General features: G+C 38.0%; 1 protein-coding gene across 1 annotated transcript in view; it reads left to right on the forward strand.

The window, feature by feature from the left end:
- The window catches only part of LOC127416798 (phosphatidylinositol 4-phosphate 3-kinase C2 domain-containing subunit alpha-like), a 60,858-nt gene that overhangs the window by 6,972 nt on the left and 33,243 nt on the right, over positions 1–20,643 (forward strand). The window contains exons 2-5 of the mRNA XM_051656346.1: positions 2,686–3,869; positions 11,070–11,170; positions 11,641–11,801; positions 18,030–18,150. Coding sequence (XP_051512306.1) covers positions 2,772–3,869; positions 11,070–11,170; positions 11,641–11,801; positions 18,030–18,150 — 1,481 coding nt within the window. The 5' untranslated portion in view covers positions 2,686–2,771. The remainder of the gene's footprint in view (positions 1–2,685; positions 3,870–11,069; positions 11,171–11,640; positions 11,802–18,029; positions 18,151–20,643) is intronic.

Consider the following 20,643-nt stretch of genomic DNA (forward strand, 5'->3'; position numbering starts at 1 on the left):
TGAGAGATGCTTTGCCGAAGCAACGGCACAAAACCAACGTTAGAGATCTTTTATGTTATTTTGAGAATTTTCAGTTCATTATGAAATTCTAGGGAATTAATGGGAAACACTGTATCTTCTGCTGAACACAAACAAAGATTTTTAGAGGAATATCTCAGCTCTGTAAGTCCTCACAATGCAAGTGAATGGGTACCAACATTTTGAAGCTCCACAAGCACATAAAGTCAGGATAAAAGTAATCCATACAACTCCAGTGGTTTAATCCATGTCTTCAGAAGCTATATAATAGGTGTAGGTGAGAAACAGATAAAAATGTAAGTCCTTTTTTTACTATAAATCTCCACTTACACTTTCACATTCATCTTCTTTTGTTTTTGGCGATTCACATACTTCGTACATATCACCACCTACTGGGCAGGGAGTAGAATTGATAGTAAAAATGACTTAAAATATTGATCTGTTTCTCACTCCTCACACCTATCATATCGCTTCTGAAGAAAAGGATTTAACCACTGGAGTTGTATGGATTACTTTTACACTGCCTTTATGTGTTTCAAAATGTCTGTACCCATTAAATTGCATTGTGAGGACCTATAGAGCTGAAAAGTTATTTTACAAATCTTAGTTTGTGTTCAGCGGAAGAAAGTCATACACATCTCATCTATGATGGCATGAGGGTGAGCAAATGATTAGAGAATTTTAATTTTTGGTGAACTGTCCCTTTAAGTCTGTGTCTTTATATGTTGATCTACATATGTTTTAAACATTTGACAGTGTATGGTCATTTTAAACCTGACATTAACAAGATCAAAAGAATCATTGTTCTTACAGATAATGTTTGCTTTTTTGTCAGTTTACTGAGAGTGTGTATTGAGAGAATTATGTTTACTTTTATCTTATATAACATACACATTTTTCTTTAAATTACATGAAATTTCACAAAAGCAGGCAGTAGAATATAACCACAATTTTCACTGTTCCTGGTCCGAGTTCTTAATTTGATAGTGTGGCATGCAGACAATTTCAGCAGCATCTTTTGCACAGTTGGATGCACTTGCAGTAGTTCAGCTTTTTGCCTTATTGATAAGACATGCTTGGTCTCTGTTGTGAGCAATGGCCAGAGGAGACCACCCTTGCATGCTATATTCCTCAAAGTACATAATGTCCTCAGCAGAGTATTGTTGGCCTGTCTTGGCAGCACTTGGGAAAGGCTGTGATATCAAAATGAAATTGTATAACTAATAGTCACATTCCCAACATATCTCAGTGTGTGTTATGTTGTTCTTGGATTATTTGTGGAAGGGGAGGACGACATGGCCAAAGTCTTATATCAGACAGTAGAAGTAATTTTATATCATGGACATCGTATGTATCGCAAATATATATATATATATATATATATATATATATATATATATATATATATATATATATATATATGTGTGTGTGTTTATATATATATATAGATAGATAGATAGATATGCTGGTGTTGGTTTAATTAATAAGTAGTTTATGTACTTACATATATAGCCTACACTTTATTTCATTGGGTTATTTTATCTTTTTATTTGAAAATTGATGGGCGCAAAACCAAAGGATAAGATTGTCCGTAACAAAAGAACAAGTCTGGCATCAGTGCAAAAATAGTTTACATTATGTAGGCTAATATTAAAGTTAAAAACTAAAGACCCCAAACATCAAAACTAATAGGTGGTTCTCACTCTAAATTCTGACTCAGTGTAAAGATGCGACATTGCTTGGTTACTTTGAACATCTGAACTCCACTTTTCATTGTGCATAACATCCTTTAATAACATGTTCTTCCTCGCCTTGACTTGTTTGGGACATGTCCTGCTATGTATTTTAGCATTACTCCATGTTTCTTTATCTAATTCACATGTAGGCATAAATAATTTAAAGCAGTCCTGCCCACTGTTAACCACACAAATACAGCTACTGTCATGTAAATGGGATAGCAAAACACTCGGTTGATGCATTTCTACTAATGCATGTTTTACTGTTCCACAAAGTTCAAATTTTGGGGTTTTAGCATATAAGTTATAAATGAGAAGCTCAATACCTATTCTGTCTGAGTTTACTGCTAATTGGTTTTGTTTGAACTGCAAGCTGGAATGTCTTGGCCCTGGAAGGCACATGGAAATGTCTGGTATGTGCTTGTAACCACCTGCCATTCACCCGTTAAATCCAGACAGAGTTTGACACACCCTCACTAGTCACTCACATGAACTCAGCAGTATTTGTCCTCTGATGTTTGTGCGTCAAGCATTTAATAATTTTCCATTTTAATTTCAAATTGATTTTGAATCCTTGAAATTTTCATTTTGAAATCAAATTTCAAATTGATTTTTCATTTTAATTTTCAAATTCTTTATTAAGCAATTAAATGACCAACCAAACATATAAAAAAGGATTCATTCATTTGATTTTGGAGAAAATGTCATGTGAATGTAGAAGGGTAATGGTGTTATTATAAGCTCATATTTGTGACCCCACAATCATGGGATTGATTGTTAAAAGAGGCCCACAGCAACTCACTATATTGACTACTGCCTCTAAAAATAGCACTACCAGTACATAATAATTGGCTGCATTTGTTTTGAAAGATATTGTCATGAGCCATCATGAAGGCTTGATAACCAAAGTTCTCTCAATTTCCTCCCATAGGAACCTGTTGTAAAGCTCCCATCAGAATCCAGCTGTACCGGTCTTGACCGGTCTCCCCATGTGCATATCAAGGCAGAGCTGAAACCATGGCCCACATATCCAGTGGCAATGGGTTTAAGCTTGACAGGCCAGCCTCTCCAGGGGTGGTCCGGCCCAAAGGGATGGTGGGAAAGGAGGAAGCTTTACGCATGGAGGAAGAGGCCTTAGCTAAACTTTTGCGAGAGAAAAGACACACACTCCTAACCACAGCGCCTTCAGCTAATCCCCTTCCTAATGTGAGAGCACAAGCATCTTCCTCTATCCGGCAGGAGAAAGATCTTATTGTCTTCCCTGAATCAGAAACACAGAAGAAAGTAGACAAAGACAAGTTTGGGGACATCGATGTAGAGAAGCTGACCAAGGAAGAGCTGGAAAAGCTACTTCTGGATGAAAATTTTGGCACCAACAAAGTGACTAGGCCTTCTTCCCTGCTAGGTTGCAACCTCAGTGCCTCATATCCTGGAGGACATGCCTTCAACACTTCATCATTCCACTGGACAGCCAATTCTGCTCTGCAGACCCCTACGCACCTACAGACTCCCATCTTCTCCTCTGCTCCCTTTCCAAAACCTCCATGCTCTTTCCAGAATGGCTTGAGTCCAGCTATGTCTCCGTTTATTAGTATGCCTGCCCAACCGACTCCCTACATCTCCTTTGCTCACATCCAATCACCTGCTGCTCTGGTCTACCAGCAGCCTGCCATCACCCCAGAGATGGCCAAGCTGTTTGACAAGATTGCCAGCACTTCGGAATACTTGAAGAACGGCAGGACATCCAGCATGGATATAGACTCAGGAAGTACCAAATCCCTGGAGCCCATGCCTCAGCCCTCAGAACCTCCCAACATCAGCCGATTTGAGTGGTTGGACCTGGATCCGCTCAACAAGCGTAAAGTGGAGGTAGAGGAGAAACCAGCTGTATCAGGTGGTCCTTGCACAGAGCAGTCGGAGACTGCCAAAGACCCATGGGATGCGGTTCTTCAGGAAGAGTCTGAGGGTGTGGATAATGGCAGTCCTCCAGCACATTTGAAAAACAAGGCTACTTTGGCCTCTCAGCCGAGAAGAGCATCAAGAGGGGTGGCCGTAACTAGAAGCCATTCCCTCAATATATCTGCAACCTCAACGCATCCCAACCCAAGCAAACAGGTAAGAGAACTTCTCGTTTCTGCTGACCGGGAACTTGTTGGCAGCTCTTTCTCTTAAACACAGTTCAGTACTGACAGCAGAAGTCATCACCACATCCTCATCTGCATAGTGCGTCTGACCATCACAGATGGACATAATTAATAGCTCTGTAGGAGGAAGTAAAAATTGTCCTGTGTCTACAACGCACTCTCAGTCAGGTGTTCTCCAGCTAAAACAGCTAGAGTTAATTATGTTACAATGAATAGGCCAGATATCATGTTTGCACTGCCAAAACAACCAATAGAGCAAGAGCTCTGTAAATTCAAATCTGCTCTTTCTGATGCTTAACGAATGCTATTTTGACCATATAATCAACAATGTAGTAGGGATAGGACAAGTACTTGTGAACACAATGATTAAACATGATCATGTGTGACGTGACGGTGAGATGCGATGTAATAGACAAAAGGTGCTGTTCACACTGAACGTGTTTTTGCGTCCGTCTACGCTTTTTTCTATTGGTTTTCAATATAGACATGCACAAGACAAATGTCTTTGACCGTTTCATGGTGTCTTGCTGTTCTTTTCAGCTTTTTGTGCAGGAACGCTGTGTTTTTTAGATGTCATTTACTTTTAAAAACATGTCTTGAGATACCTGCGTTCTGTAATATCCGTTGTGAGGCGTCTTGCTTTTTAGCGCAAGAACACGATCGGTCTCAAAGACGATTGTCTGACACGTACATAGGACAACGATTTAAAAAATACCACAGATGGAACGCCACTCCCCTCCCCTAGATACATGGTTTATATTGTCGTATGTGCGAGCAGAAAAAAATGACAAAAATGCCTAGCCCTGCAGTAGTGCACAAGTGTATCTATTTTAAAAATGCATGCTAGCACTTTTTCATAATAAACAACAAAACAACTGTGCTCTCTGTTGTGACAAATTGTAGCAGGTAAAAATGTGTTCATATGGATTTCTAATTATATTATCTATGACAGTGTGCTGAATGTCACTGCAACATTTTGAGCTGCAGGCAATTTGCATCTTTCATTTTGGCATCTTTAATTTCCTTATGGTTGGTTTCTTATCAGACTCTAGCTAAATTCAAATAGTGCTTTTGTCTCTTTCATTTTACCACCATTTTATCTAGACCCCTGTTTTATCTTTGGTCTTTTAGAAATGTTGTTGCTGATTGCCAAAATAAAGAATGACTTCCTGAGAGCAGTGCACAATGAGTGAGACTTTGATTCCTTATATGGAGGGTGTGTAAATGTGTGCGTTATTTCCCAGAAATCCCACTTCCTGTCTCATTATGTTCATTTCTGACTAGGACAATTAGCTGTTGTCACACATTTCCCACAGAACCCTGAACTTCTGAAATCAGGACAGTTGTCACTTCAGGATTAAAATAAAGGGGTCTGAGAGTTCAAAGTCAGGTTGACTGTGATGTTTTTTTTTTCATGGGGAAGGGGGAAAAATCAAATGCAGTTTCCCAAGAAACCTTGGAGCAAATATTGAGCATTTTTGAACATACTATTTACAATACCATATTACAATATCACATAAAATACATAGACACGAGTAACAATAAATACAGACTATTCATAGTCATACAAACAAGAGATGGCAACACTTAACATGTCTGTATTATGTTAATCTTAGTTAATATAATCGTTAACATGAATTAACAATGAACAACACTTTTACAGCATTTTTTAATCATGGTTAATGTTAATATCTACATATACCAAGATATTTAGAATGCATTATTGGTTGTAAAAAATTAACATTAGTTAATGCATTATGAACTAACATGGACTAACAATGAACAAAAGTGTATTCATAAATTAACTAAAATTAAATAATTCTGTAGACTAATCATTGTGAGTTCATGATACCTAATGCTTTAACTAATGTTAATTTATTGAAACTTATTGTAAAATGTGACCCAATAGACAATATACAAACAATAGGCAAAGTATGCATTAAACATCTTGTCCAACACTCACACAACAATGACACGAAGTTAATTGTCTATGTGCATCTTATTGCAGTAATTGTCACAGTTTTAAAGTGGTTAGGGTGAGGTCATTTTTGGTCTTGCTCTGAGTTGTGTACTGTGTAAAAGTTTAAGCTACAGGAATATCTTAATTTGTCTGGATCATATATATCAGGCCAAGTTCATAGTCAAGTTAGCACTCTGCCATCCTAGTGTTTTGGAGTAAATGGGCTCTTGGCTTTGTGTGTGAGTGTAGTGAGGACTACTGCTGGTCTCATTAGCAGGGACAGGCCCCAGCTAGCTGTCGTTGCCCCATGGGTCCTTCCCTGACGTGCCTGCAGCTGGGGTGCGCAGCTCCATGTTGCCATGGCAGCCTTCTTTCAGAGTTCAGAGTGTGCAATAGAGCGGCGAAACTAATCTGAGCTTTGGCTTTGGTGTACAGTTACTCTGCTTCACTGCACAGAACATCAGATACTCTTATCTCAAGCTCTGGATATTTTAGCCCTTATCAGCACACACAACTTTAAAGACCTGTTTGCTGTTGGGTGTATCAACAGCCTCCGTGTAAGTGGCTCACTATTGCCATTACTTGATGCTTACTGGTTCAGGTTACAACACATCATCAAAAGAAGTTTTGAATGAGCATTAGAGTATTTGGGATTCGTGTGAGCCTCGAGTTGTGTAACATAGGGATTCTCAAGGATGAGCTCAACCACATAAAATCTAAACTATTTACTTGAAGTACCCCCTAATATACCTTTAGAATTCTAAGAAATGTTACAACATTTTTACATTTTTAGTCTTTGTTTTTCGTTTAAAAATTGTATTAACATTTTTTCCATTTATTGTTTTTCTTATATATTTTCCATATATATTTTTCTTATATTTTATTATAGTGTACTTTTTTTTAAATTATTATTATTATTCATCAATGGCATTACTCAGTCTCACAAACCTCCTGCAATTCTGTCATTAATCTTTAGAAGTTTGCAAGCCCCATTTGGGAAACCTTGGTAGAACATAATTTTTTGCTGGCAAACATATGATGCAAATCACAAGCTCATTTGCATGTGAAAATAATGAGCGGCAAGTGAGGCACTTACAATTAGGGCTGTGATGATTTTGAAATTTGGCTGACGAATAATTGTCAAACAGATAATTGCGATTATGATGATTAATTGTCTCGTTAAGGGCTTTCATGATTAATTGTCATGTAAATTGTAATATATTTTATGGTGTGCTTTTTTCTGCATGTGTACTTCATACACCTTAAGAAGTCATTTTTACACATTTAACTTCAAATATATAAATGAAATAATAAAATAGGGATAAACTATGATTTCCTTTTAAGACTTTAAAAACTTATGTTTTAAATATAAAAACATTCTACTTTAGGTTTGGTAAATTTTACATATACACTTGTATTTTGAACTTATATATTTTATAATTTTTTAAATAAAATACATATATATATATAATTTTTTTTATTATTATATTATGCAATAGTAAAACATTTCTTTCCTAATTTCTCCACTTTCATACGTTATTTTAATGCTCTGATTAAACCCACAAGCCCTTATTTGTCATGAAACAAAACCTTTGAGATTACATTTCATCATTTTATCACTCCACAGAAATGGAGTAAGCGTGCGTCTCCTCTGTCACCACATGTCATTAACACAGTGTGTATGACCCAGGAACATTTGCCATTACACGATCATTTAAAGTGAAACCGGGATGCTTTGCTTTCACTACCAAAGTTTATACTTGTTAGTTTATATTTTCATGGGAGTTTGGCGTGAGCAGACGCAGCAGAACGCTTCACGCGCTCTTCAGGACAGGAGCTGGTTGTCCTCCGCGGTGCGGCTGTGGCAGTGATGCTCGGACTCTAAGTTCAACTGAATGACCGTGGTGATAATACAATAAAATGAAGATAATTTAATAAAATGTAGAAAACAGAGCAATTACAGACAAAACAGTCTGTTTATTGAACACAACTCATTTTCTCACTGAAGCTCCGTATGGGCATCCGCTTTCTACAGCAAGCCCTGAGAGTATTTAAATAAACAATCACATACATACACAAGGCAAAGTTACGTTATGAATCGCACTTATTCAGTCTGTTACAATTGTTTGTACACGTGGTTCTCCTGTTTTTATTTTGCCGATCTACACGTGACGGGATGTGGAGAGAAAGTCAGAATGAGCCTGTATGTCTCTCCACTGTCATATATCAAAAATTGGCCATCATTCATTTTCATTGTAAGTGCCTCAACCTAGATTTGTGCTTTTTTTTTTTTTTTTTTTTAAAGAAAAGGAGGGGCAATTCAAAATAATGTTTTGTGGTAATCAATATTTTGCCACAAATGCTGTCAATTGAGCTTAATTTGTATTGAACCCGTAATATTCCTTTAAGAAAACGGTTTATTCCAGGGTTTTAGCAGAAAGTGGCATTCTGATACGTCATGTAAACAAGTGCGCTGATTTCCTTATACCATTCAAGAGATTAAGAGAAAGTGGTATAACACACCTAGGTTTCTCTCAGAAAACGTGGCTTAATGTGGTCATGTAAACGAATAAACGCCATTTTGATGGTTATTTAAAGAGTGCGCATACATGGAACAGACCAGAATAACAAACATCATAGGATGGAGCCCAACAAAAAGTCAACACAGTGGAAAGAATTCAACATTTCTGGGTGTCCAATGGGAAAATCACATAAACTATAAACTATACATATTTATACACTCCAATGTAAAATATTGACTCTTCCTCGTGTTCCCATTTGCACTCGTATTTTGGGGAAATCTCAGAGTTTTACAAAAGAGGAAAACCCCACTATTATAGTGCAATTCTGCTGCAGGTCGCGATAGAAAGTGAAGGAAACAAACACAGCAACAACTCTGTAATATCTGGAAATAAAGCGAAGCAACAGAGTAAAATGGCGCATCTTCCTTGCATCCCATGTTTGTTAATTACACAAACGTCGCAGGGAAATTCCGTTGCTGTGGAGAAAGCTGCTTACTGACTGAGCCACATGTATACGGGATACATGTGGCTCAGTAACAGGTATACGGGCATATAAACAGGAACGCTGTTTTTTCACAATAACCTGCTTTCTCGCAATAAACTGCTTTCTGGTGTCCAGTGTTATAAAAGGTGTGTTTGTGTTACATAAGCCCTCACAGAAGCTCACATACACAGTGAGTTGTTTTTTTTTTTTTTCATTTGACATTGTGAGCATTTGGTTTCTGTTGTGTTACCGGTGTGTTTGTTTGTAAATGTGCTCTTTCAGAACACCACCTGCTGATGAACCAGAAACTCAGACTCATCATCAGCTTGTCCCACAACAAAAAAAGAAGTTTGTGTAATGTAACTGTTAGTAATTACATCTGTAAACAAATCACTTAGTCACTGTTTACTGTCAAGCACTCTGTTGTCAGTAGTATCTGAAATTATTAAACCATCTGATGGAAGTTCAGTCAGATTTTTTTCTGTGGAATTACAGTCAGGTGGAAGTCTAGTTATATCAGCATCCTTAAATGGATAGTTCACCCAAAAATGAAAATATGTCATCATTTACGCAACTTTATGCTGTTACAAACCCATATGACTTTCCTTTGTGGAACACGAAAGATGTTGAGCAGAATGTTAGATCCAGTCTCAATTCGCTTCCGTTGCATCTTTTTTTTTTTTCTTCTTTTTTTTTTTTTTCATATAATGAAAGTGAATGGTGACTGAGACTGTCATTTTCCCTAAAATCTCCTTTTGTGTTTAACGGAAGAAAATCATATGGGTTTACAACAACATGAGGGTGGGTGAATGTGACAGAATTTTTATTTTTGGGTGAACTCTATCCCTTAACATAGATAATGAAGAGGAAGTTACAGTCACCATTTCTACTGCAGGCAAAAGTAGATGACAGGGAAATGTACTTTAATTCTGGGTAATACTAAGCTTTGTGTGAGTGATTTTTACATTGTTGTTCAGCAGTTACCTCATGGACTTTTTAATTTGTGCAAAAAGTCTGTTTGGAGTGGGACAGTTTCTATATAGGGCAGCCAGAACAGTAAAACTGTAGCTCTAAGCAAAAGGGGATGAATAATTTGTGAATATGTGTCACATGGCATCTCATTTTTCATGGTGGTTAGGCCTAGGACTCTGGCCTAGTAAACAGCTAAAGACACCATTATATCATCCAACGTTTGGATATCTTGCCTGCAATAAAACACGTGACCCGCTCTGTTTGACCAATAATGACACTTATAAATACTTTACAAAAGGCAAAACTACTTTTCGGAAGTTCTGCACTCTGCTGTACTCAATATATACTCAATCTAAAACTATTTTAGCATTTATTAAATAATTATTATGCATGTAGCTTTTATGATTACATGAATTATTGTACAAAATAAATTAAAATTACACAGTAGGACCATTTAAAATAAACCAATGAACGCAAAGTTTGAAATTGAAAATTCAGATAATTAAAATTGGTGAAAAATTTAAGACCATTTACATAATCTGAAACGTATACTTTTAAATTGTACATTCATATACATTTAATACAGGCATGTTATGCATCAACTACCCATTTGCAGCTATCTTTCACCTCAAATATTTGATTAGTTGGTAGTGTACAGTTAAATTGTAACAGATTAAAATCTTAGATCTGTCCTCTTTTGGGTTTTTTTTATTTTTTTTTTTTATGAATTTGATTCTCCTTTTATGTGAAAGGTTGAATGTGTTGGAGGCAGTTGTTCTCATTAGAAACCATGCTAAGAGAAAATATTGCACTTGCACCAACAAAAAATAAGCCTAATCCCATTAAAATTGATTGTTTTTAAACAAAAACAAATTTCTATTTAGCCATTATTGAACTGATTGAAGTACCTTTAAATCTTGGTTGTAATTCTGTGTTGATATGTCTTTTTGACCCATTTCCTTCCTAAAGGAAGTCTTTTTGTCATTCTAGACATTCTCCACATTCTTCAAATCCTCCCACCAAACAGACACTGTCTTGTTTCACATTTGCCATGGGATGTTAATGTCATCAATCACTAACATTTTAGAACACTGTACATAATTCTCGCTATTTACAAAACAATGTTATGAGTGAAAGTGATTGAATGTGCAGGATAGTAGACTGAATGTCTGTCTGAGAGAACTTTGTGCTTGCTCATTAGTATAACCACAGTTTCATGTCTGTTTTTAACAGGACAATAAGGGAAGTGCAAATGAACTCCCAAAGTACTCCGATTTGCAGGGCAAGGAAACCCAGAATCTAGAAGTTGTAGCATTCTCTGAAGACATTTCAAAGTGAGTTGTGATTTTGATGTTTTTGAAAGTTGTTTAAGGCAGATTTTGACTATTAAAATGGATAACCCTTTCCATCATAAATTAGATCACATTTACTATAGCAACTGTGTTGTGCAGGTTTTTCTTAAGACATCGGAAGGACCAGGAGACCTGAATCAGCCCTATAATGTAAGATTCTACAGGGGATGTAAAGCTAATCTGAATCCGAATTGGTCATTGAAAAGCCATATTGGTCTACCACTATTTTGAATATTGGTAGAAAAAATGTCCTCTCAAATTTTATGGTGAATACCACCACCATTGTTGCCCACTTAACAGTGAAAGCTAATGCTATGTTTCCTAATAACCCAAAGGGAGAATGTGCAGAAAGACTAAGAAAGGACCCAAGACAGAGCCTTGTGGAACACAGGACTTTCCTATTTTATATTGGACATCTCTTCGTTCACACACTTTATGTTTCTTGTTTGCAGACTGAGGTCCAAGTTCCTTCATGATGACCTCTCTTCCAATCCTGGCTATGTTCTCAGCCCTGTGATCACTCAGAGGGATGCAGGAGGGGACAATGGAGGCAGTGTTAAAGTGTCCATTGAGATTTCAGATTCTCAACAACCTGTAACCTTTACTTGTGATGGTAAGTGTTTCTTCTGGGAATTAGGTCATCACAAAATAAGCTTTTGACAGAATAACGTGCCTTAAAGTTGAAGTTTGTAAATTTTTCTATGTTTAAAATACTTGTGTCCATCTTAATATAGTTGCCTCTGCATAAGTAAGCCATTCATACAATAGGTTGATTCCTCCAAAAAGTGTAAGCAGTTTTGACTATGTAGTGCTATCAGTCATTGCTTTGTTTAAGAATTCCGACCAGCCCAAATTAGTAACATTGACTTGACCAGTAGCGTATGTTTGGGATGGTACTATTTGATTGTATGACCAATTGCAGACAAACCTGTTTAAAAAAAGCTATTATTTTTGTATATTGGTGACAATGGTGGTGCAGCGTAGCAATCTTAACATAATAGCAATTAATTATACTCTCATGTTTTTTATATTATATTGAAATATTACTTCCTGATCTTGCTTTTTTTTCTTTCTTTTTTTTTCAAATTGTACTTTACAAACTAATAGTTTGAAATAAAAATCTGAAACTATTTTAACTTTTAGTGTGAACAGACTGATCATGTACTCGCTATTTTTAAATCATAAGCTGCTTTGAATTTCTACTACTGTATGTTGGAAGCTCTTAAATGTGGAAGTCATGACCACACCAGAGAGTATTTTTTTGGCCGCTGCAATGCATTCTCTCATTAGATAACTGTCATTGTACGTCTGCTCTACAGATTTATACTCTTGCCAGGGTTCCTGTGTTTTTCAGTTGTCAGCTTGCATGTCACATGCTGAGTTTTTTTTTTTTTTTGTGGTGCAGGCATGGAAAGGCCTTTTTATAGAGCTGTAGTGGCCTTGGCTCAGTTCCCTCTGAAGCGGTTATGTTCTGAAGACTTCAGGGCCTCATTTTTGTGCTGAGTTTCTGGCCACCTCACTCCTGGCACGAAATCAAGATTGGCCTTTTGTGTTAAAGAATTTTTCTGTGTTGTTACTGCCTAAGCCCCATAGCTCTTTTTGTCCTGGATTGGTCTAGCATAGACGGTGGTCTTAGGTGGGAAAAGGGGGCACAGTGTCTATCATGCCCTGAAGTTGCCTCTCAGACAGGTATGTTTGAGGAGTGCCTAGGTTATAACTGACTGGATGGTTGCACTGTTCTCTGTAGCTTTTCCTCAAGATCACTCCTTTCTTGCTTGTTTTTCCTCTGAAACTGCTGACCCAGTTTGTTTTGTTTAGATCCTGAGATTTTAGCCTCTGCTAAATGGCCAGAAATGGCCCCCATAGAGTTTACTGGCATCCCACAACCCTTCAAAACATCACCACTAAGCAACCTCAAATCCACCACCAATTAGGCGAGAACATCAGATCTTCAGGCTTGAGACGAGTCGGTTGGCGCCATGTGAGGTTCGGACATGTGAAAGGCTAGCTCTGCGCACTTTGCTAGTTTTAACACTATTAATGTCATAAACCAGTGAGATTCGAGACACTCCATAACTCTAGATGTTCCATAACTGTTCTGGGAAGACAATACGTCAAATAATTCAAAATCCTCGGGATCCGGAGGCCCCGAGCGATTTGGCTGGAGAAGTGAGGGAAATTCGGCAAGAATTGTTGAACATGTCGGCAATGCTGACGAAGGTCGTTGCTGACTTGGAGGATCTTGCTGTAATATGTCGATTGATCACTGGCATGGAGACTAAATTCAAGCGGTTACAAGAGTGGGGGATGTCGAGAAATGGACTGATTATCTGGAGTCATCGAGAGGGAATTATCTGCTAATCTGTTAGCGACCAAGGTGGATTTTGAGCATGTCTGGAAGAAGTTGGAGGACTTTGAGAAACTTAGTCGGCGGAATAACGAATTGTTGGAATTCCTGAGGCCGAAGAGGGTCAAGATATGGTGAAATTCCTGGACGGGCTCTTTCCGAGTCTGCTCGACATAACAGGCCATAAGCTGGAAATCGAGCGAGCTCACAGGGTTCCGGCTCAGCGATCCACTGAGGGAGACCGGCCCCGATCAATTCTGGCCAAATTTCTGAGATCATCCCATAAAGATCTTGTGTTACACGAGGCGAGGAATAAAGGAAGGCTTTCTTGGAAGAACCACAGCATTTTCTTGTTCTCAGACCTTGCGAATTCGACAGGAGAGAAACATGATCGATTCAAGGAATGCAAGAAACTCTTACATCAATGGAAGGTCGCTTTTGCAATGATGGTCCCGGCCAAATTGAGAATAGATGCTAAGGATGGCCACAAAATATTTACATGTCCCTAGCAAGCGATGTCCTTCATAAAGTCAATGGAGTGAGTAAGTTATTTGGTGGTACTCACGTTGCAGCCGAGTGGACTGATTCACTGAACACCGGACTTGAGCAATCCGACAGTAGAGTTGTCGCGGGGGCTCTCATAGGCATATATGGACTGTTTGAGTTTAGAGAGATGGACGCCAGTTAATGCGCATTTTTTTCCTTTTTTCTGTTTGTTTGGTTCAGGGGGAAGTTTGGGGTTTGATTGTTGCACTAATGTTGGAATGTGGTCTTTATAATTTTGTTTTTGACACGCAATCAATTTTTTCTCATATGTCAAAATGTCAAATGTTAATATAAGCGGATTGTCTCTCTCCATGTGGAATGTGAATGGATTGGGGCACCCTATAAAAAGAAGGAAGGTTATTACTTTTCTTAAGCGTAAGAAATGTGATATAGTGTTTCTTCAAGAAATGCATCTTTCCCCACAGGAAGCTGAAAATTTTGGGAAGATATGGGGTGGACATGTTTTCTTTAGTGCTGGCTCAAGTAAGAGCAGGGGAGTCATTACACTGATGAGTAAGCATCTACAATTCAAATGTTTCAAACAGACAAAAGATAAATTAGGAAGAGTCATTATTGTTTTAGCAGAAATTCAGGGGCAAAGTCTTATTTTGGCTAATATTTATGCACCTAATGTTGATGATCAGGGCTTTTTTATAGATCTTGAAGGGATGTTGCAAGCCGCTGGCACCCCTCATGATATAATATTGGGAGGAGACTTTAATCTTTTGATGGACTCAGTCATTGATCATAGTGAAGCAGAAGTGTGTAAGCCCCCTAGAGCAACATTGACACTTCACAGGATGTGTAAAAACCTTGGGCTTAAATATATTTGGAGACTTTTGAACCCATCTGGTAGGGACTAAAATTTTTCATCAGTCCATAAGATTTATTCTAGAATAGATTATTATTTTGTGTGTATATATATACCTAAGTCCCTCATTTCATCTGTTGTTGATTGCTCAATTGGAAACATTTTAGTCTCAGATCACGTCCTGGTGAGTTTAGAAGTGTTGCCACATATGGAGAAAAGGAAATCATATAGTTAGCATTTTAATGTATCCCTTTTGCAAAATCCTGAATTCCAACAAATGTTAAAGGCTGAAATCAATGTTCATATGGAGATAAAAACCTTAGTATCCTCTGTGGGCATGGCTTGGGAGGCGCTTAAGGTGGTTCTTAGGGGCCGGATCATACAGTATGCCTCATTCATCAAAAAATCCAAAGCACGAGAACTCGTGGAGTTGGAAGGGAATATTAAAAGTGCTGAGACAGAGCTGAAGCACCGAATGTCGTCTGATGGTATAGAGAATTGACCCGATTGAAATACAGATATAAAACTATTTTGTCATGGAAGGTGGAGTTTTGGCTATTCAGGGCAAGACAGTCATACTTTGAGTCGGGGAACAAGGCAGGAAAATCTGGAGTTTTTTTCTACCATTGAAATATTTACCTCAGCCATTGATATTAATAATGATTTTAAAGAATTCTATCTTGATCTCTATAGTTCCATGTCTTTGTCTACTGATGAGGATATTGGAAACTTTGTGGAACCATTAGAACTTCCTAAACTGATGGCTGAGCAAAAAAATTCTCTTGATTCTGAGATAACCTTGGAGGAGCTTGGCGAGGTAATTAAGGCCTTGCCTACAGGCAAGTCTCCGGGGCCAGATGGCTTTGCCGCTGAGTTTTTTAGATCTTATGCTACAGAACTGGCTCCACTTTTGCTAGAAGTTTATATGAAATCATTAAAGAATGGAAAGCTTCTGCCAACCATGATGCAAGCCCGGATCAGTTTGATTCTTAAAAAGGACAAAAATCCAAGCAAGTGTTAAGAGTTACCGTCCAATTTCCCTGATCCAGCTAGATGTTAAAATATTGTCAAATTTTGGCTAACCGATTAAGTTATGACATCTCTTATACATATAGATCAGGTGGGGCTTATTTGGGGCTGTAGCTCTTCTGATAACATCAGGTGTTTCATCAATATCATGAGGTCAGTGGCGAATGATCAGACTCCAGTCGCTGCCATCTCACTTGACACCGAAAAGGCGTTTGATATGGTAGAATGGGATTATCTTTTTAAGATTTTGGAAATGTACAGGTTCGGGAATGCTTTTATTGGTTGGATTAAGTTACTTTATAGACACCCGGTAGTGGCAGTACAAACGAATGGATTAATTTCAGATTATTTTGCTCTGGATAGGGGCACCCGGCAGGTTTGCCCTCTTTCCCCATTATTGTTCTGTCTTGCCCTGGAATCATTAGCAGTCTGGGGGACAGAACTTTAACTTCTATCAAGAGATTATGGGAGAAAAATTTTGCTTTGTATTGGAGGAGGGAGTGTGGGCTAAGATTCTAAAAACGTCAAGTCTGCATCTAGAGATGCAAGGGTGCGCCTTATGCAATTCAAGATTTTACATCAATTCTATTAGACCCCCTCTAGATTGTATAGGCTTGGTCTTAAAGACAAACCCACCTGCCAGCGATGCCAATCAGAAGTTGGAGACACAACCCATGTTTTTTGGTGGTGTTAAGATCCAAGAATTTTGGTTGAACGCTCAGAGTTTTATGTGTGATGTATTGGGCACTCAGATTTCATTTTGCCCCAGACTCAGTATTTTAGGCGATGGGGCGGTCATCAATATAGAGAATAAATACATAAACAATTGGGTCCAAACCAGTGTCATGATCGCCAGACAAGTTGTTTTAAGGGGATGGAAGTCGGCTGGAGTGCCCCCATTTCAGGAGTGGTGCTCGAAAATGGGGAGGACGGTGGCTTTCGAAGAAGGGTCATCTAGAAGACTGGGGAATTTGAATTTGTTTGTTTGGGAAATGGGGCAAATATTTGGCATTCTTGGAGGGCTCTCGGGGTGGGGCAGTGGAGAGAGAGGTGTAGTTATTGATGTGTGATGATTATTATTATTATCATTATTATTTATATTTTTTTATTTTTTTGTATGTGCTCATGTATGACCACAGGGGTGTTTGTTGAGGGTCGGGTTGGGGATTGGAAGGGGGAGGGGTGGTAGTAGGGGTTAAATGTTGATTCTGTATGTGTATGTTTTGCTTTTCTTTGTTTGTTTGTTGTGTGAATCAATAAAAATGTTTATCACATGATCTTCAGGCTTGAAAAACAGGGCAGATGTGAAGAGCCCTGGCCAGGCTCAGCTGACTGACTGTAATCCAGCCTCAGGCTTGGAGCTTGAAGAGAAGACCATTCCAAGGAGGGGTGTGGGGCCTGTTATTGCTGCAGCATGGGGTGGCCATGAACAATATGTTGGGTGTCTAGTTTTATTTTTGCTCTGTTCCAAAGGGTGAAGCTTCTTATGCCAACTCATGCAACATTTTTGCATCAATCACTTGCCATGGTTTACCTCCACCTACATGAACTTCAAAAGTGGTTCTCAAATGATTCTTAGATTTCCTTTGTGGATTTTGCACAACTAGATAGATGAGCAGATTTCTTAAGGTCATGAATTGAGAAGAACCAATTGGATGTGGTTTATTTTGGCATTAAAGCTTAAATTGCACAGTGCTGCCAAATGGCTAAATACCAGTAGACTGATGGTTGAGTATTAGGAGAACAAATATGATATCCATGACTTAGAGTAAAAACTTTTTAGAGCAGAGATCTCTAGAAGCACCTTAAGTATTTATCATTTTACATTTTGTGCAATATCTAACAGACAACACCTGAAGAATTGTCAATACATTTAAACCCATTATTTTTTACTGTATTGATCATGAGGAACAGATTTTCAAAGAACTGTCCTATGTAAAGCTGGACCGTGCTGGTTTTCATCAGTTTCAACTTCTTTACCTTCTTTGTTCATTGGTCCTTGAATATCTCCCTTATTTTTCCCCCTTTTCATCTACTTCTCCATCTCTCTTTTTCTCTGTCTATGCTCATCTTTCTACTTCATGTTTTCTGTTTCTCTCTTTTTCAAGTAAGTTCTCCGGTGGACCTGCTTATAATGCAGGCTCTGTGTTGGGTCCATGATGACCTGAACCAGGTGGAAATCAGCAGCTACGTTCTCAAGGTATGCGGACAGGAAGAGGTTCTACAGAAGTAAGTCCTACCTTCAACGTCTCTCTTTCCCTTTTGCAGGCATTCTGTTGTATTACATAAACAAGTCCCCTGCCAACATTCTTTGAGAACGGGGCTATTTTACTTTAATTGTGCTAGGGAACTGTTTCCTTTTTACCCACGTCATTGGCAGAGAGAAACCAACAGTACTAAGGGAGGGTTTGCTTGCCCTAATAAGGAACAGAGGGAATTGGGCAAAAACAGGTCTCTTATAAGCTCTAGGAAGAATTGAGTCTTCCTTAATGTAAGGCATCCTCCCTTAGTTACTTTGTCCCTGATTATTCCAGTGTTCATTGCTGCATTTTGAAAGCCTTAAGTTAGTTTCTCTTTGTGTTGTAGTTCCTCGGTGTCTTTTTTCTTGCTGGCTGTCTTGTCCTCATTTGCCCTTGGCAAGTCAATTCGAGCAGTTATTACAAATGAGCCTGCTCAGGCCTTCCAGATCACATAGTCACCTAGGATACATCTCCAAGAGTAACTGGAATTATCTCAAGAGTACATTTAACAAGTCACTACTAAAGCTTTTTTGTAATTTTCTTGTATTAGTGGCAATTTTTTAAATCATGGTTCTTTTGTCCTTATTGAAGAATTTGTTACCAATATTTTCTCATGATATTGCATCAATACCTTATCTGCCTATATTTACGTGTACATTAGGGCTGCACAATTAATCGTATTTTAATCGCTATCACGATTTCTGCCTCTCACGGGTAGTTGAGCATAATCGTCTGCGATATTAATGAGCTAGCAAACAGAAGGTGTCAGCCAGGTTACAAATTGTTGTTCATTTTCATTATAGGCTGTGTCTATGGATTATAGACCAAATCACAAGCTCTTTCCTAGTCCGTTTTCACCACACCTGACCAATCACTCTCTCTTCAGAAGTTCACTATTGACCAATCACTGTTTCTCTTTCGAGCACGCGCTGAAATACAGAACCACACCGCAGATGTTCACAAGTCTCCTATGTGCGGCACACGAGGATAATGATACGCCGTTCTGTGCTCGATGCGCATTAAATTAATTCCATCTCATGCTTTGACAATGTATGTTTTATACAGAACAGCTATGCTCTGTGTTTGGTTCACGCACATCGCTAACATGCGCTGACTGGGTTATTTTAAAGCACTACGCATGTACCTAAGTTGCACATATGCTTAATTCAAAACATATTCGGCCATAACAAGTGTGTAACAAATCTAAAGTAACCCCATGGCACCGGGGTTGTGTGGAGCGAGGAAGAGACGAGAGCATTTCTCCATGTATGGAAGGAGCACAAAACGCCACTGTCACCTCTGCTGGTAACACACAGAAACAACACTGTTTTCATTCAAAATAAAAGGCTTGATAAAATTATTAGGCTTCCTTCAAAATAGACGATTGAGACTGTATAGCAATTCTGCATGCTCAATTATTACAGAAATATGTTACTATTAACCTATATATTACTGTAGGGTATGGGGATATAATAATAATAATAATAATAATTTAAAGAATGGATCTTAAACGAGGATACAATTGTAAACACCCAAGTAACTGTTTCTATTATCAGTAAAGAATGGGCAAAACATGCCTTAATTTTGGTCAAAAGGAATCATTTACTAGTTTGCAATTCTAACAACTTGTTTAAAATGTGAGCTACTGTTTAATGTGTATTTTATGTTTTTTTGTTCTTTTAGAATCAAGATCTAAGCAGTGGCAACAGTATTTATTTATTTTTATTTATTTTTTGTTCAAATTGTGCAGTCCTGTAATTAAAAAAAGTTTTCAAATAACAGAATAATCAGGACTAAAATTCGGAGCAAAATAATCGTGATTATCATTTTCACCATTATCGTGCAGCCCTAGTGTACATTCATTTAATGTCCTATTGTTCAGTTAAAGGAATAGTACATACAAAAAAGAAAATTCTGTCTAAATTTACCCTTATGTCATTCTAAAACCATATGAATTTTTCATTGAAAATCTTGATGTCCATTGCAAGCTAACGAGCGCCGTAAAAGAAGGCCACAAGTTGTTTACAGTTGTTTGTGTGTTCACTTAAAGGGATAATTCACCCAAAAATGGAAATTCTTTAATCATTTACCATGCCTCATGCCATTCAAGATGTGTATGGCTTTCTTCTGTAGAACACAAATAGAAGATTTTTAGAAGAATATCTCCGCTCTGTAGGTCCTGCGACCAGTGGTGACCAGAACTCTGAATCTCCAAAAATCACACAGTCAATATAAAAATAACTCGAAGGACTCCAGTGGGTAATTCTATGATTCAGAAGTGATATGAGAGGTGTGGATGAGAAACAGATCAATATTTAAGTCCTTTTTTTTTAATCATAAATCTCCACCAGCCTAGACCAGTGGGTGGCGATATGCATGATGAATGCTAATGGCCAAAAAAACATAAGAAGAGGAATGTGGAAGTGAAAGTGGACATTTATAGAAGAAAAAGGACTTAAATATTGATCCAAAAACAATGCAA

The sequence above is a fragment of the Myxocyprinus asiaticus genome, chromosome 26 (genome assembly GCF_019703515.2).
Source record: "Myxocyprinus asiaticus isolate MX2 ecotype Aquarium Trade chromosome 26, UBuf_Myxa_2, whole genome shotgun sequence".
In the NCBI taxonomy this organism is placed as follows: Eukaryota; Metazoa; Chordata; class Actinopteri; order Cypriniformes; family Catostomidae; genus Myxocyprinus; species Myxocyprinus asiaticus.